Source organism: Coregonus clupeaformis, chromosome 10 (assembly GCF_020615455.1).
Source record: "Coregonus clupeaformis isolate EN_2021a chromosome 10, ASM2061545v1, whole genome shotgun sequence".
Lineage (NCBI taxonomy): Eukaryota > Metazoa > Chordata > Actinopteri > Salmoniformes > Salmonidae > Coregonus > Coregonus clupeaformis.
Window position 1 is genome coordinate 30,963,217 of NC_059201.1, and position 16,849 is coordinate 30,980,065.

The 16,849-nt window shown below is 43.9% G+C and overlaps 1 protein-coding gene across 10 annotated transcripts in view; it reads left to right on the forward strand.

Annotated features, from left to right (window-relative positions):
• The window catches only part of LOC121574993 (extracellular sulfatase Sulf-2), a 75,230-nt gene that overhangs the window by 52,336 nt on the left and 6,045 nt on the right, over positions 1 to 16,849 (forward strand). For all 10 annotated transcript variants that reach the window (XM_041887730.2, XM_041887728.2, XM_041887727.2 and 7 more), the window contains 11 exons: positions 2,849 to 3,104; positions 6,661 to 6,900; positions 6,990 to 7,141; positions 7,394 to 7,563; positions 13,223 to 13,373; positions 13,494 to 13,669; positions 13,829 to 13,957; positions 14,057 to 14,113; positions 14,287 to 14,416; positions 14,532 to 14,748; positions 15,037 to 15,298. In XM_041887730.2, coding sequence (XP_041743664.2) covers positions 2,927 to 3,104; positions 6,661 to 6,900; positions 6,990 to 7,141; positions 7,394 to 7,563; positions 13,223 to 13,373; positions 13,494 to 13,669; positions 13,829 to 13,957; positions 14,057 to 14,113; positions 14,287 to 14,416; positions 14,532 to 14,748; positions 15,037 to 15,298 — 1,862 coding nt within the window. In that variant the 5' untranslated portion in view covers positions 2,849 to 2,926. The remainder of the gene's footprint in view (positions 1 to 2,848; positions 3,105 to 6,660; positions 6,901 to 6,989; positions 7,142 to 7,393; positions 7,564 to 13,222; positions 13,374 to 13,493; positions 13,670 to 13,828; positions 13,958 to 14,056; positions 14,114 to 14,286; positions 14,417 to 14,531; positions 14,749 to 15,036; positions 15,299 to 16,849) is intronic.

Sequence of the window (16,849 nt, forward strand, 5' to 3'; positions counted from 1 at the left end):
AAAGAGAGAGAGAGAGATGGAGGGAAGCGCAAACAAAAGAGTTTGTGAATTTGAATGCTTGTGAATGTGTCCATGAAACTGATAAAAGGCATTAAATCCAATCTGACTTCCTATAAGGGAAACACTGAGGTCTCAGGAGAATAACACTGGACAGTTTTCACTGCTCTGCCTCGTCTATACGATCACATTTACATTATATCTATTGATGTATCAAGGCAGCGTGTAAAATTCAACTGGACGTTTCTTGCAAACTGTGCGAATATACAGTTTGCATCCCTGACATGAGAACCCTGTGTTGCTTGGATCATCTTTTTAACACATAGTGAAGAGGAGCAACAATAGTTAGACCATTAATGCTGCTGCTGCAGTATTTCATACAGCACTAACACTCACAATGGAAGGAGTGAACCTTTATATGTTGACAAAGTCCTGGCTGGCAGCAGTGTTGGCCAGGCATTTCTGGTGTTTGGCGACAGAGCTGTTTAATTAAGTTTTTGTCTAGTGTTCCTTGTTGTTGTTTTAGTTTTCATCCCATGCCAGCGATGCGAGGAAAATGGAAGGATGGAGAGGGGGACAGGAGGGGTAAAGAGAGGAGGAGAGGAGGAGTTGTGAGAATGTAAAACAGCAGAGCCCCCAGTTCAAAACCTCATCCATTCTCCAGAGAGGGAACAAAGCCCTGAGAGAGAGACAGAGAGAGAGGAGAAGGAATTAAAGAAAAGACAACACAGCTGTGTGTGCGTGCGTATGGTTGTGGGTGTGGGTGGGTGTGGTTGTTTGTGTGTGGGTGCGTGTGTGTGGGTGTGCATGAGTGCAAATTATGTGTGTGGGTCCATACTTGCATGCAAATAGGGTGGGGTGGATGCAAATAATATGTGTGTGTGAGAGTGCGTGTGATAGAGGAGCTTGAGTGTTAGTACAGAGAGGGGATGACTGTGTTATGGAATCAGGAGGTACACCGACAGAATGACCTGCTTGGATACTGGTACATTTTGGCACCTAGAGGTCTGTTTCCCATGAGGATATCCCTGGGCATCAACATTATGATGAGGTAGGGGGGTGGCAGAAACAGGTGGCCACCCCTCCTCTGGAATAGTAACATAACCAACTGACTTTTCTTGAGATTGATGGATGTGGTGATATAGTTTTATTAATAGCCCACATTCTAAGCCTTTGATTGATTTGGCGCTGTAGGCTATTTAGTTTTAATGTGAAGTGTGTGTCCACGTGGTGCATGAATGCGTGTGCATGCGTGTGTGTGTGTGTGTGTGTGTGTGTGTATGTGTGTGTTTGTGCTTGTATGTGCGTGAGTGCATGTGTGCATGTGTGAGTGTGTGAATGTGTGTATGTGTGTGTTTGTGCATGTGTGTGCGTGACTAAATGCGTGTGTGTGTGTGTGCGTAGTTGCATGTATGTGCGTACGTGCATGTGCGCGTGCATGTGTGTGTGCTCTATTGTCCCCCTATTCAATAGCATCCCGGTGAGGTTGTTATTGTTGAGTGTGTTGCCTCGCAGCATAGGGAGTCTGGGGTTGGACTGTTGTTGTGTGTTGTTTTGTGTTCATACAGGTTCCATGCTGGGGGGGCATGCGCTCCCTGTAGACCCACACAACACTGTGCAAACACAGCCCATTATAACAGGGGGAAACCTGTCAATGTGCTCAGTCAGTTGGTTAATTGTTTTTGTGAAAAGCTGATCTACAGACATATCTACGATGACTCAAAGCTGTAATCGCCGCCAAAGGAGCTATTACAAAGTATTGACTCAGGGGTGTGAATACTTATGTAAATTACATATTTCTGTATTTAATTTTCAATAAATTTGCAAAACTGTCTACTTATGTTTTCATTTAGTCATTATGGGGTATTGTGTGTAGATGGGTGAAAAAAACAAACAATTGAATTCAGGCTGTAACACAAGAAAAAGTAGAATAAGTAATGGGGTATGAATACTTTCTGAAGGCACTGTATATGTAATTAACAGTTTTAAACTCTGTGGGGGTTTCATTTGTAAGAAGTCAGAGGTGTCAATATAAAACAAGTATACATTTAGCAAATTACGCATAAAGCTATAATTTAGAGGAAATTGTACTAACAAAGTTAGTAAATCAGATAATTGCACCACCACATTACCACGTCTACATTGTCTGAAATCAATCTCATGAGCACTTTGTTATTTGACTCTTCAACACACACTTTTTAAGTATTTGAGAGAACAGCATGTATTTTGAGCTTTTTCTCTCCTCAAACATTCACCAAAGCATTCCTCTCTCTTTCTGTGTCATACTGTATTCTTTCCACAATGCCCTCCTGTTCAATAACCTCTGTCTTCTCTGGTAAATCTCATCCAGTCTTTAAACTCTCTCTTCTCCTTCACCTCTGCCCCGCTCCATTCCCCCTGCTCTCTTTGGTTGGTGAGGGAGCGTTGGCCCTTGGCCCCTGGCTCAGGCCCAGGCCCATTAGCCCCAGACTGGCAGCCATGTGTTTGTCAACAGAGATCATTACACTGAGGCAATGACACCGCTCTAATGCATCATTAATGATTTATTAACGAGGGGAGCCCAAGCGGGGTCATTGTATGGAAGAGCACCCTGTAATGGCTTTGCTTTTTTGACAGAGAGTGTGTCTGTGTGAGAGAGATACAGTTGAGAGAGAAAGAGAGAGGGAGAGAGGGAGAGAGGGAGAGAGAGAGAGAGAGAGAGAGAGAGAGAGACTCCTGATGACCATACAGCACAGAGTTTCTCACTTGTCAATATTACATGTTTTATAATTGTCACAGCATAGCTACCAGATTGTAGCAGTTTGTATGTTACGTAATGTTTTCGGTCTGCTCTCAACTCTGTGTCTGTCAGGTTGAGTGAGGGAGCTGCGGCAGCAGCAGAGTGCCCCGTGCTGCAGTAAAAAGGAGGTGAAGAAGACAAGGTAGAGCCATGGCAGGATGGGGCCTCCTTCTGCTCCTCCTCCTGTGGGTGGTCTCCCTGGCCCAGGGCTCGTCTTTCCTCTCTGGTCAGCGCCACCGGACCCGTCTGCAGAGGGACCGTCAAGCCCGCAACAACGTCCGACCCAACATAATCCTTATCCTCACTGATGACCAGGACATCGAACTGGGTAAGACACAGTAGGACTAGCAGGGTGTGTGTATGTGTGTGTGTGTGTGTGTGCATGCGAGTGTGTGTGTGTGCGTGCGTGCATTCTCCATTTGCCCACTCAAAGTCAAGAACCCCATCGCCAACTTAATTATTGGCATGGAGTGAGTGGCCTATGGTATCCATTGTCTGAGTGCCAAACTCTGGCCATCTCCCTACCCGTTTAAGCTTTTAAACTGCGTATTGGTCTGGAGTGCCAGTATAATGGCCTCGCTGACACCCCTTGTCCCGCTCTGATTGGTGAGAAAAACTCCATTGAAAACCAGGAATTTATGGTTGAGCATCTGTTTCACTAAACAATCGGCATCAGCATGAAAAGCCTTTAGTACACATGAATTAAAATGGGCAACACATCACAGAAAATATTTATTCTTATAAAGTTGCTGCTTCCACTAGTGGAGCCTCTAAGTCCAAAGGCTCGGTTATTTTGATTAAAAGGAATGTAACTTTAGTTATTGAAAAGACTAGCAAGGAACCGTCAGGCCGCTTAGCTTACATTTGCACATTTATATATGGCAAGAAAGTAGCATTTATGTCTGTCAATGCACCCGCTGTTTTTGAGGACAGCTTTTTCCTGGGCTTACCAAAGAATTGTTATCACTTTCAGAGTACGAATTGGTTTTAGGGGCAGATAAATTATGAATGTAGTTTTTGATCTCAGGCTTGATAGATCCACGCAAACTTTTTCACATGCCCAACAATCAGCATCATTAGCGTTGAATGCAATGAAGGAAAATCTCAATATCTCTGATGTGTGGCGAGTTCAGAATCCGGGCATCGAATTGTTTGTGGCTGAATTTAAAGTAGTTGAAATCTTAGCGAAAAACAAGGACTCTGTAGAGGACCCAAGGTTTACATGGATGGTTATTAAAGGGTTTATCAGAGACTTTTGCGTCTCACCTCAATAAAGCCAGGAATCACAGAATCAAAAATGTACATTAAAATCACTTGAACAGAACCTGAAAAGGAATCACTCAAATAATGTCAGCAATGATTTGAGGGTGGTTAAACTGGAGCTTAATGATTTATTAAGGAGGAGACCTGAGTTTATCATGCATAGAGTGAGGCAGAACTATTATTTTAATGGGAGCAAACCAAGCAGGCTTCTAGCCTTAAAACTGAAACAAAGTGAATCTTGTACTTCTATAATAATAATAATAATATGCCATTTAGCAGACGCTTTTATCCAAAGCGACTTACAGTCATGTGTGCATACATTTTTACATATGGGTGGTCCCAGGGATCGAACCCACTACCCTGGCGTTACAAGCGCCATGCTCTACCAATTGAGCTACAGAGGAATCTATTAAACTGCAACATTTCAGTCTTTTTACCAGGAGTTATATAAATCTTCTATCCAGTTTGAGCCAGACAAATGCAAGAAGTTTTTAGATTTTCTTGATTTGCCCATATTGGATGAGAAGCAATCTGCGGATGAGGGCCAACCCATCTCACTAGAGGAACTGGAATCAGCACTGAAAGGTGCTAAAAAGGGTAAATCACCTGGATGGCATTCCACCTGAACTGTTGTTACATTTTTGGGGCATTATTCTCTCTACTGCCAAAGAAAGGGAAATATCACACAGATTGTGCAAATTATCGTCCGATATCTTTAATTAATTCCTATGAAAACACAGTATTGGGTATTAGTATACAAACATATATGCATGGTCTGGTGAAGTTTAATTATGAGAACATTTACTAGGAGGTTGAACGAGATTTAACCGTTTGGAAGAAGTTGCCTGCTTCTTTACAAACTAGGGTTGCTTCCATAAAGATGAATGTTTTGCCACGTATTAGATTCCTGAGCATGATGATCCCACTCCCTCCACCAGTAGGTTATTGGGGGATGATTGATAAACGTATACGTAAATACCTTTAGAATGGCAAACATCCAAATATTAGGTTTGAGGTGTTACAATGATGGAAGTGGACTTGCATTACCAAATTGTTTTATTTACCACCAGTCTTTCCAGTTACGCCTACTTAGATCATGGTTTGATCAGTCTACATCTGTCTCTGTTTCACCTATTAGATTGCAGGATGTGTTATTTTCTGGTATAGCTAATAAGAAATGCATTTTGTATTTTGGTCCTATTATTTCTAATACAATAGAGAATTTTAGGAAGGTTGAGAAGTGTGTAGGTGGTAACTGGAAATGGCATCTCCATACCCCTCTATGGCATAACAAGACTATTACTTCCGGTAATAAACCTTTTGAGTCTAGAGCCTGGTCTGCAAAAGGGGTCAATAATCGAGGGGATATATTCAACTCAAAGGGTCTTCTCAGTTTTCAGGAACTCCGTCTTAATTTTGATTTGCCAGGGTCTTCATTCTTTCTTTATATTAGATTACGGTCAGCGCTTCCTGCCTATGGCGTCCCATGGGGTACAAGTCTGGAAAGGCACCTGGTGATAGAGTGGATTTTTACATTCCCATCCAGAGGTTCTGTGTCTGCTATTTAATCTCATCTTGAACTATTAAAACAAAAATATATTTAAATGGTTAAAGCATGGGTAAATGATTTGGCTGTCGATGATGAGGCTATTGATTGGGAGAATGTCTGGGAGAATATATTTCACTCATCAGAGAGCCCAAACCATCAATTAATTCATTTAAATCTTTGTCATAGATCATACTGGACAACACTTGTAAAATGTCATGCAAAACAGGCTCAAAGCTCATACTGTGACCTATGTAACCTAAACACACTTGGCACATACAAACAACTGATATGGGATTGTCCTGAGGTTTATGAGTTTTGGAGGAAAGTGTTGTCTATTCTCTCTGACATGGTTGATAAAACTGTACCCCTTGAACCAATTCCGCTGTTGCTTAACGATGATACAGGTATGTATGCAGCAGAATGAGAAACAGCAAAAGGTTTGGCTGGCTGGGTTGACTGCTGCCAAAAAACGTGTTTTTCAGCGCTGGTTGCCACCACAAGGAAATGGCTAGCATACTTTCAGAACGTAATTATATTGGAGTTATCCACTGCCCGTATCAATAAAGCCAGTGCTAGCACTTTGGAAACATGGAAAGTAGCCACCTCAGAAATCTCTAAACTGTTGGATATGATGTAGGTGTGTGATGTAAAATGCTTACTTGATGGTGTTGTATTAGCAAATGACTTTGCTGTGTATATTCTAGTGTAGTGCGTGTTGTTTATTTTAATTTGATTCAAACTTTTTTATACATATTTTTTTTAATATATTATGGGTTGTCCAAGGTTGGGGATAGGTTGGGGCTGCCAGAGGTATGTTTGGAATAGGTGGGGTGGGAGGGAGTGTAAGTTCAACAAAAAAAGGGGGGAAAAGTGTGATATTTGTATTTTATTTTTATGACTGTATTGCCCTCGTGACCTAATAAAAAACAATTGTTCACAAAAAAGAAAGTATTTATTTTCTCTCTCCCTCTCTCTCTCCCTCTCTTGCATCCCTCACCCCATTCTATCTTTTTGCCTCTCTTCCCCTCACCCTTCCCCTCTCTCTCCTCTTCCCCCTCTCTTTGTCCTCCAGGCTCAATGCAGGCCATGAATAAGACACGGCGTATCATGGAGCAGGGAGGCACCCATTTCTCTAATGCCTTCTCCACCACTCCCATGTGCTGCCCTTCGCGCTCCTCTATTCTCACAGGGAAGTACGTTCACAACCACCACACCTTCACCAACAACGAGAACTGTTCCTCACCCTCCTGGCAGGCCCACCATGAGCCTCACACCTTCGCTATGCACCTTAACAACTCAGGCTACAGGACGGGTGAGTTTGAGCTGTGCAGGATGCACACACACACACACTTTATTGCATAGAGAATCACTTTGTACTTATCACCCCCCCTCGTATCCTAGCCTTATTTGGGAAGTACCTGAATGAGTATAACGGCTCCTATGTGCCCCCTGGCTGGAGGGAGTGGGTAGCGCTGGTGAAGAACTCTCGCTTCTACAACTACACTCTGTGCAGGAACGGCGTGCGGGAGAAGCATGGCAGCCACTATCCAAAGGTTTCGTCCTTTTTCAGTTTTCCGTCAAACATTGGAGTAACCTACTCAGATCAAAATTTAATAATCCAATTTCATGTTTTATAATACTGTTATAAGACAGTATAGTAAACAGATTATTCTGAATCTAAATATTGTTATAAGGAAGCCGTTATGATAAGATCAATTTCTCTATTTGTATTTATCTTTCCCTTTCTGGGAGGAGGTAATATTAGAGTTCAGATCCTCATAGTCAGGTGATTCTTGCTTTCACAGGACTACCTCACAGACATCATCACCAATGACAGCATCAACTACTTCCGCTCGTCCAAGAGGATGTACCCCCACCGACCAGTGATGATGGTCCTGAGCCACGCTGCCCCCCATGGGCCGGAGGACTCAGCACCACAGTACAGCACTGCATTCCCCAACGCCTCGCAGCACATGTAAGAGTATATTGTACACACACACACACACACTAATTTGACAGAAGATGCAGTGTGGTAGTGTACTGAATGTACACTTGCCTCAGTAATGATCCTTGCTAATTGCATAATTTAGACTGGCATTGTTAAAGAGGTTAATGTTAGATAGGCATGCATAAATTATGATAACACACTATGGGTCCCAGCCTTTGTCTGCTTGGCACTGTACCCTGAAGATAAGCGCTTGGTCGTGAATGTTTCTCTGATGCTCTGGGCCTGGGCTAATGTCACCTCTCCCATTGGCCCTGTGAGAGACATACAGGGAGGCAGTAATGCACCTGTGTCTTCGGTTGATTGTCCTCTCCTGTAAGAGTGAATCACATAAGCATCATTAAAGTACTGAACAAAGGCTTTACACAGTGAATACGTTCAGCCTGGGCTGTTTCATGTCAAATTTTAATAGCTTTTTCTCATGAATTTACACACACACCCACGATTTGAGCTTATAGATGATCTCACTTTCCCTTAAATATAGAGGGAGAGAAAATGGCTCCCCTCTTACTTTTTTTATTTTTTATTTTATTTAACCTTTATTTAACCAGGTAAGCCAGTTGAGAACAAGTTCTCATTTACAACTGCGACCTGGCCAAGATAAAGCAAAGCAGTGCGATAAAAACAACAACACAGAGTTACATATGGGATAAACAAAACGTACAGTCAATAACACAATAGAAAATATATATACAGTGTGTGCAAATGTAGTAAGTTATGGAGGTAAGGCAATAAATAGGCCATAGTGCAAAATAATTACAATTTAGTATTAACACTGGAGTGATAGATGTGCAGAAGATGATGTGCAAATAGAGATACTGGGGTGCAAATGAGCAAAATAAATAACAATATGGGGATGAGGTAGTTGGGTGGGCTAATTACAGATGGGCTGTGTACAGGTGCAGGGATCGGTAAGCTGCTCTGACAACTGATACTTAAAGTTAGTGAGGGAGATAAGAGCCTCCAGCTTTTTGCAGTTCTTCCAGTCATTGGCAGCAGAGAACTGGAAGGAATGGCGGCCAAAGGAGGTGTTGGCTTTGGGGATGACCAGTGAGATATACCTGCTGGAGCGCATACTACGGGTGGGTGTTGCTATGGTGACCAATGAGCTAAGATAAGGCGGGGATTTGCCTAGCAGTGATTTATAGATGACCTGGAGCCAGTGGGTTTGGCGACGAATATGTAGTGAGGGCCAGCCAACGAGAGCGTACAGGTCACAATGGTGGGTAGTATATGGGGCTTTGGTGACAAAACGGATAGCACTGTGATAGACTACATCCAATTTGCTGAGTAGAGTGTTGGAGGCTATTTTGTAAATGACATCGCCGAAGTCAAGGATCGGTAGGATAGTCAGTTTTACGAGGGCATGTTTGGCAGCATGAGTGAAGGAGGCTTTGTTGAGAAATAGGAAGCCGATTCTAGATTTAACTTTGGATTGGAGATGCTTAATGTGAGTCTGGAAGGAGAGTTTAAGGTCTAACCAGACACCTAGGTATTTGTAGTTGTCCACATATTCTAAGTCAGACCCGCCGAGAGTAGTGATTCTAGTCGGGCGGGCGGGTGCAAACAGCGTTCGATTGTTTTAGATTGATTAGTTTTACTAGTGTTTAAGAGCAGTTGAAGGCTACAGAAGGAATGTTGTATGGCATTGAAGCTCGTTTGGAAGTTTGTTAAGACAGTGTCCAATGAAGGGCCAGATGTATACAAAATGGTGACGTCTGCGTAGAGGTGGATCTGAGAGTCACCAGCAGCAAGAGCAACATCATTGATATACACAGAGAATAGAGTCGGCTCGAGAATTGAACCCTGTGGCACCCCCATAGAGACTGCCAGAGGTCCAGACAACAGGCCCTCCGATTTGACACATTGAACTCTATCTGAGAAGTAGTTGGTGAACCAGGCGAGGCAGTCATTTGAGAAACCAAGGCTATTTAGTCTGCCAATAAGAATGTGGTGATTGACAGAGTCGAAAGCCTTGGCCAGGTCGATGAAGAGGGCTGCACAGTACAGTCGTGGTCAAACGTTTTGAGAATGACACAAGTATTGGTCTTCACAAAGTTTGCTGCTTCAGTGTTATGAGATATTTTTGTCAGATGTTACTATGGTATACTGAAATATAATTACAAGCATTCCATAAGTGTCAAAGGCTTTAATTGACAATTACATTAAGTTTATGCAAAGAGTCAATATTTGCAGTGTTGACCCATCTTTTTCAAGACCTCTGCAATCCGCCCTGGCATGCTGTCAATTAACTTCTGGGCCACATCCTGACTGATGGCAGCCCATTCTTGCATAATCAATGATTGGAGTTTGTCAGAATTTGTGGGTTTTTGTTTGTCCACCCGCCTCTTGAGGATCGACCACAAGTTCTCAATGGGATTAAGGTCTGGGGAGTTTCCTGGCCATGGACCCAAAATGTCGATGTTTTGTTCCCCAAGCCACTTAGTTATCACTTTTGCCTTATGGCAAGGTGCTCATGCTGGAAAAGGCATTGTTCGTCACCAAACTGTTCTTGGATGGTTGGGAGAAGTTGCTCTCGGAGGATGTGTTGGTACCATTCTTTATTCATGGCTGTGTTCTTAGGCAAAATTGTGAGTGAGCCCACTCCCTTGGCTGAGAACCCCACACATGAATGGTCTCAGGATGCTTTACTGTTGGCATGACACAGGACTGATGGTAGCGCTCACCTTGTCTTCTCCGGACAAGGTGTTTCCGGATGCCCCAAACAATCGGAAAGGGGATTCATCAGAGAAAATGACTTTACCCCAGTCCTCAGCAGTCCAATCCCTGTACCTTTTGCAGAATATCAGTCTGTCCCTGATGTTTTTCCTGGAGACAAGTGGCTTCTTTGCTGCCCTACTTGACACCAGGCCATCCTCCAAAAGTCTTCGCCTCACTGTGCGTGCAGATGCACTCACACCTGCCTGCTGCCATTCCTGAGCAAGCGCTGCACTGGTGGTGCCCCGATCCCGCAGCTGAATCAACTTTAGGAGATGGTCCTGGCGCTTGCTGGACTTTCTTGGGTGCCCTGATGCCTTCTTCACAACAATTGAACCTCTCTCCTTGAAGTTCTTGATGATCCGATAAATGGTTGATTTAGGTGCAATCTTACTAGCAGCAATATCCTTGCCTGTGAAGCCCTTTTTGTGCAAAGCAATGATGACGGCACATGTTTCCTTGCAGGTAACCATGGTTAACAGAGGAAGAACAATGATTTCAAGCACCACCCTCCTTTTAAAGCTTCCAGTCTGTTATTCTAATGCAATCAGCATGACAGAGTGATCTCCAGCCTTGTCCTCGTCAACACTCTCACCTGTGTTAACGAGAGAATCACTGACATGATGGCAGCTGGTCCTTTTGTGACAGGGCTGAAATGCAGTGGAAATGTTTTTTGGGGATTAAGTTCATTTTCATGGCAAAGAGGGACTTTGCAATTAATTGCAATTCATCTGATCTCTCTTCATGACATTCTGGAGTATATGCAAATTGCCATAGTCAAAACTGAGGCAGCAGACTTTGTGAAAATTAGTATTTGTGTCATTCTCAAAACTTTTGACCACGACTGTACTGTCTTTTATCGATCGCGGTTATAATATCGTTTAGGACCTTGAGCGTGGCTGAGGTGCACCCATGACCAGCTCGGAAACCAGATTGCATAGCGGAGAAGGTACAGTGGAATTCTAAATGTTCGGTGATCTGTTTGTTAACTTGGCTTTCAAATACTTTCGAAAGGCAGGATGGATATAGGTCTGACATCTAGAGTGTCACCCCCTTTGAAGAGGGGGATGACCGCGGCAGATTTCCAATCTCAGACGAAACGCAAGAGATGTTGAACAGGCTAGTAATAGGGGTTGCAACAATTTCGGCTGCTAATTTTAGAAAGAAAGGGTCCAGATTGTCTAGCCCAGATGATTTGTAGGGGTCCAGATTTTGCAGCTCTTTCAGAACATCAGCTGTCTGAATTTGGGTGAAGAAGAAGCGGGGTGGGGCACGGGCAAGTTGCTGCGGAGGGTGCAGAGCTGTGGACTCCATCCTTCCTGAAAAACCTTTCCCTCGTCCACATTTCAGACACTTATCTTCACCCCTTGTTGTCAGGGCCTTATGCTCCAAGGCCATAGATGATTAGCCTTTTTCTAAGTCAAATCGATATGCAGTAAACGTTAACTATGCCTCCAAAACTTCATTAGATATTTAGCAGTGTATTTATTTTATAATCATTAAGGTTCCATCTGCCCCTGAGTGAATATTGATTAAACTGTCCTCTCCGTGTTAGCTGAAATTGATCAGTATGGCAGCTGGCTGGTTGCCTTTTCCGTGGTTTATATGCCTCCAATTCAGCATTACACAATACGTTCTGAGATCACTTTCAAAGGTGTGGTTGGAGCCATTTGCAAGCACAGGGGAAGGCTATTGTTGTACATGCCAATCATAAAACAACATGAAACAAGTCACAGCTTTGTATAATCCGACAATGCAATACAATATGCAATACAATGCAATACAATAAAATGCAATACACCCCAGAATGTCAAATGTAGACAGCCATGCAAAATAAACACTCTTCCATGAATACTATTGTGCGCTATTAGAATGTTCTCTACCATAATACTATTCAGTGTTAATTCAAAAGATATGTTACTTCTCTTTATAAACTGGGTGGTTCGAGCCCTGAATGCTAATTGGCTTACAGCCATGGTATATCAGACCGTATACCACGGGTATGACAAAACATATATTTTTACTGTTCTAATTACGTTGGTTACCAGTTTGTAACAGCAATTAGGCACCTCGGGGGTTTGTGGTATATGGCCAATATACCACGGCTAAGGGCTGTATCCAGGCACTCCACGTTGTGTCGTGCTTAAGGAAAGCCCTTAGCCATGGTATATTTGCCATATACCACGCCCCCTCGTGCATTATTGCTTAAATATAGAATGTGAGCTCTAAAATGCTCGCATAATGTCTGTTGTCAAAGCTGAAATCCGTAAAGTGGGAAACAGCACCACTGTTCGGCAGGTAGGTTAGCGGTTATGAGCAATGGGCCAGTAACTGAAAGGTTGCTGGTTCAAATCCCCTTGATTAAGACAGCCCCCTGCACCTCTCTGATTCAGAGGGGTTGGGTTAAATGCGGAAGACACATTTCGGTTGAATGCATTCGGTTGTTCAACTGACTAGGTATTGCCAGTGCCTTTGTTTTGGTTTTGTTGATGAAACGGAGGAGAGGAGAGTCCAGCGTTGCGGTAAAAGAGTTGCTGTCCATATTCTGGTGTTCTATCGTGCGTGCAATGATGTCCGAGGGGGAAAACATGTGTTTGTTGTTTGAAGTATCTTCTTTGTTGATGTAATATCTCAACCAGACGTGGCAGTTTCCCAAACTAAGAATTTCAGCTTTAAGCTCCTCTGTGATTTCTGGAGGCATAACGGTGATAATCTCACAGAAGTAAGCACTCCTCTGTCTCAGGTGCTTGGTAACAAAAGTAAGTTCCATGACAGGAAAAACAAAGACTCGTCAATGAAGATAAAATGTGTTGATAACTAAGTATGTGCAGGTGCAGTCTTCTCCTGAGATTATTTTCCCCCTTTACTCACTCTTTCTTCACACTAGTTTTTCCATCCATCCCTTTCTCAGAACCCCAAGCTATAACTACGCTCCTAACCCAGACAAGCACTGGATCCTGCGCTACACAGGCCCCATGAAACCCGTCCACATGCAGTTCACCAACATGCTGCAGCGCCGGAGGATGCAGACCCTGCTGTCTGTGGACGACAGTGTGGACAAGGTGGGTCAGACAGACAGACAGTGTGGACAAGGTGGGTCAGACAGACAGATAGTGTGGACAAGGAGGAACAGACTGGCTAAATCTACCCGACTACCTGTCTTACTGTGTCCTCGTCCTCAGGTGTACAACATGCTGGTGGAGACAGGTGAGTTGGACAACACCTACATTGTCTACACATCAGACCACGGCTACCATATTGGTCAGTTTGGCCTGGTCAAAGGCAAGTCCATGCCCTACGAGTTTGACATCCGGGTACCCTTCTTCATACGAGGCCCCAACGTGGAGGCAGGAGCCATGTGAGTGCAACTTTGAAGATTTCTACAGTACCTTTTTCTGAAATATGTTTTTTCAAAGGAAATGGTTAGCTTTTGTCTCTTATCTCACTGCTACTACTACTCTGCTGACTGGATCTCTTATGCAGCACTCATCTCTCTCCTCCACCTGTCCTTCTGCAGTAACCCTCATGTGGTGCTGAACATTGACCTGGCTCCCACACTGTTGGACATGGCCGGAGTGGACGTTCCCTCTGACATGGACGGCAAGTCCATCCTTAAACTCCTGGACACAGACAAACCTGTCAACAGGTACAGAGGGTCACACCTTTGTTTGCATGTTTTGGACTTAACACAATGGATGGACCGTGTAGCTTCAGGATCACCTGACCTTTCTTGCTCTTGTTGCAGGTTCCAGGTGAACAAGAAGGGGAAGATGTGGAGGGACTCGTTCCTGGTAGAGAGAGGGTCAGTATGTTTCATTCATAATCTAGTCATGAATCAAGAGCAATTAAAGGGATAGTTCACCAACATTTCAGAATTACTTCATAATTTTCCACAGCCAAGTGATCAGAGTTTGATGGACAGTATGTTTGGTCGATGTTCTATTACTCTCATCTGATTCTATCCTGTTTACACAGGAAGCTGCTCCACAAGAGGTCTGATGGGAAGGACGTGGCCCAGGAGGAGAACTTCCTGCCCAAGTACCAGCGGGTCAAAGACCTGTGTCAGAGAGCAGAGTACCAGAGCTCCTGTGAACAGCCAGGACAGGTATGAGTTCTGTACAATACCCACATAGACAGGCACACAAACACACACACACACTTATACATTAGCAGAAATGTAGCTAAATCTCTCCCCCCTTCTCCTCTCTCGGCGTGTGAAGAAGTGGCAGTGTGTGGAGGACCCTTCTGGTAAACTGAATCTGTATAAGTGTAAGGGCATGGCCAGTCTCTATGCCTCACGTATGCGGGCTCTGATGGCCAGCAGCGGGTCCCAGCAGGGGGTTGGACTTGTCTCCAATGCTGGAGACAGCTGTGACTGTGGCCCCCTAGGCCCCAAAAGTACACCCCTGAAGAGGAAGAGACTGCTCACCAAGAAGAGTGAGTAGTCCTTTCAGCGGCTTATATATTTACCATATCAAAGACTTATAAAGTGTGCTTGCAAATTATAGCAGAACAAGTCTTTTCTGCCACCCTGTGGCAGATTATAAAAATTAACACTAATAATTAGAACGAAACACAATACAATTTATGTTTCAAGTGACCTCCTGTCCGTCATTTGAAAACAGTGAAAAATGCTATTGTCTTTAAACCCTCTCTTGGGTCATTGACATTGCAATACTTTTGTAATAATAACATTGTAACTAATAACTCTTGTAACCCCATCAGAGGTAAAGTCCAGTAAGAGTCTGACTAGGAACCGTTGGGCCCGGTCCGTTCCCTTTGAGCTGGATGGAGACATGTATGCTGTGGACCTGGAGGAGGGCTACAGGCCCGTGGGCCTCAGCAACACCAGCTGGCCCGGGGAGAGGAGGAGAGGAGCGGGCCTGCTGGAGGACAACGATGAGGAGTTCAGTGGCATGGGAGTCACAGCCAGGCCCACAACCAACAAGAGCCTTACACCACCTGTTGCTCTTAAAGTCACCTACAGGTGTGTGTGTGTGTGTGTGTGTGTGTGTTTGTGTGTGTATATACAGTGCATTCGGAATGTATTCAGACCCCTTGACTTTTTCCACATTTTGTTACGTTACAGCCTTATTCTAAAATAGATTAAATAGTTTTTTTCCCTCATCAATCTACACACAATACCCTATAATGACAAAGCAAAAACAGGTTTTTAGAAATGTTTGCAAATGTATTAAATACAAAAAAAATGAAATATCACATTTACATATGTATTCAGACCCTTTACTCAGTACTTTGTTGAAGCACCTTTGGCAGCGATTACAACCTTGAGTCTTCTTGGGAATGACGCTACAAGCTTGGCACACCTGTATTTGGGGAGTTTCTCCCATTCTTCTCTGCAGATCCTCTTAAGCTCTGTCAGGTTGGTTGGGGAGCGTCGCTGTACAGCTATTTTCTGCTCTCTCCAGAGATATTCGGTCTGGTTCAAGTCCGGGCTCTGGCTGGGCCACTCAAGGACATTCAGAGACTTCTCCCGAAGCCACTCCTGCGTTGTCTTGGCTGTGTGCTTAAGGTCATTGTCCTGTTGGAAGGTGAACCTTCACCCCAGTCTGAGGTCCTGAGTGCTCTGGAGAAGGTTTTCATCAAGGATCTCTCTGTACTTTGCTCCGTTCATATTTCCCCCGATCCTGACTAGTCTCCCAGTACCTGCCGCTGAAAAACATCCCCACAGCATGATGCTGCCACCACCATGCTTCACCGTAGGGATGGTGCCAGGTTTCCTCCAGACGTGACGCTTGGCATTCAGACCAAAGAGTTCAATCTTTGTTTCATCAGACCAGAGAATCTTGTTTCTCATGGTCTGAGAGTCTTTAGGTGCCTTTTGGCAAACTTCAAGCGGCCTGCCATTTGCCTTTTACTGAGGAGTGGTTTCCGTCTGGCCACTCTACCATAAAGGCCTGACTCTGGAGCTCTGTCAGAGTGACCATCGGGTTCTTGGTCACCTCCCTGACCAAGGCCCTTCTCCCACAGTTGGTCAGTTTGGCCAGGCGGCGACCTCTAGGAAGTGTCTTGGTGGTTTCAAACTTCTTCCATTTAAGAATGATGGCGGCCACTGTGTTCTTGGGGACTTTCAATGCTGCATAAATGTTTTGGTACCCTTCCCCAGATGTGTGCCTCGACACAATCCTGTCTCGGAGCTCTACGGACAATTCCTTTGACCTCATGGCTTAGTTTTTGCTCTGACATGCACTGTCAACTGTGGGACCTTTCCAAATAATGTCCAATCAATTGAATTTACCACAGGTGGACTCCAATCAAGTTGTAGAAACATCTCAAGGATGATCAATGGAAACAGGATGCACCTGAGCTCAATTTTGAGTCTCATAGCAAAGGGTCTGAATACTTACATAAATAAGTTATTTCTGTTTTTTATTATTAATACATTTGCAAACATTTCTAAAAACCTGTTTTTACTTTGTCATTATGGGGTATTGTGTGTAGATTGATGAGGGAATTGTTTTTATTTAATCCATTTTAGAATATGGCTGTAACGTAACAAAATGTTGAAAAAGAGAAT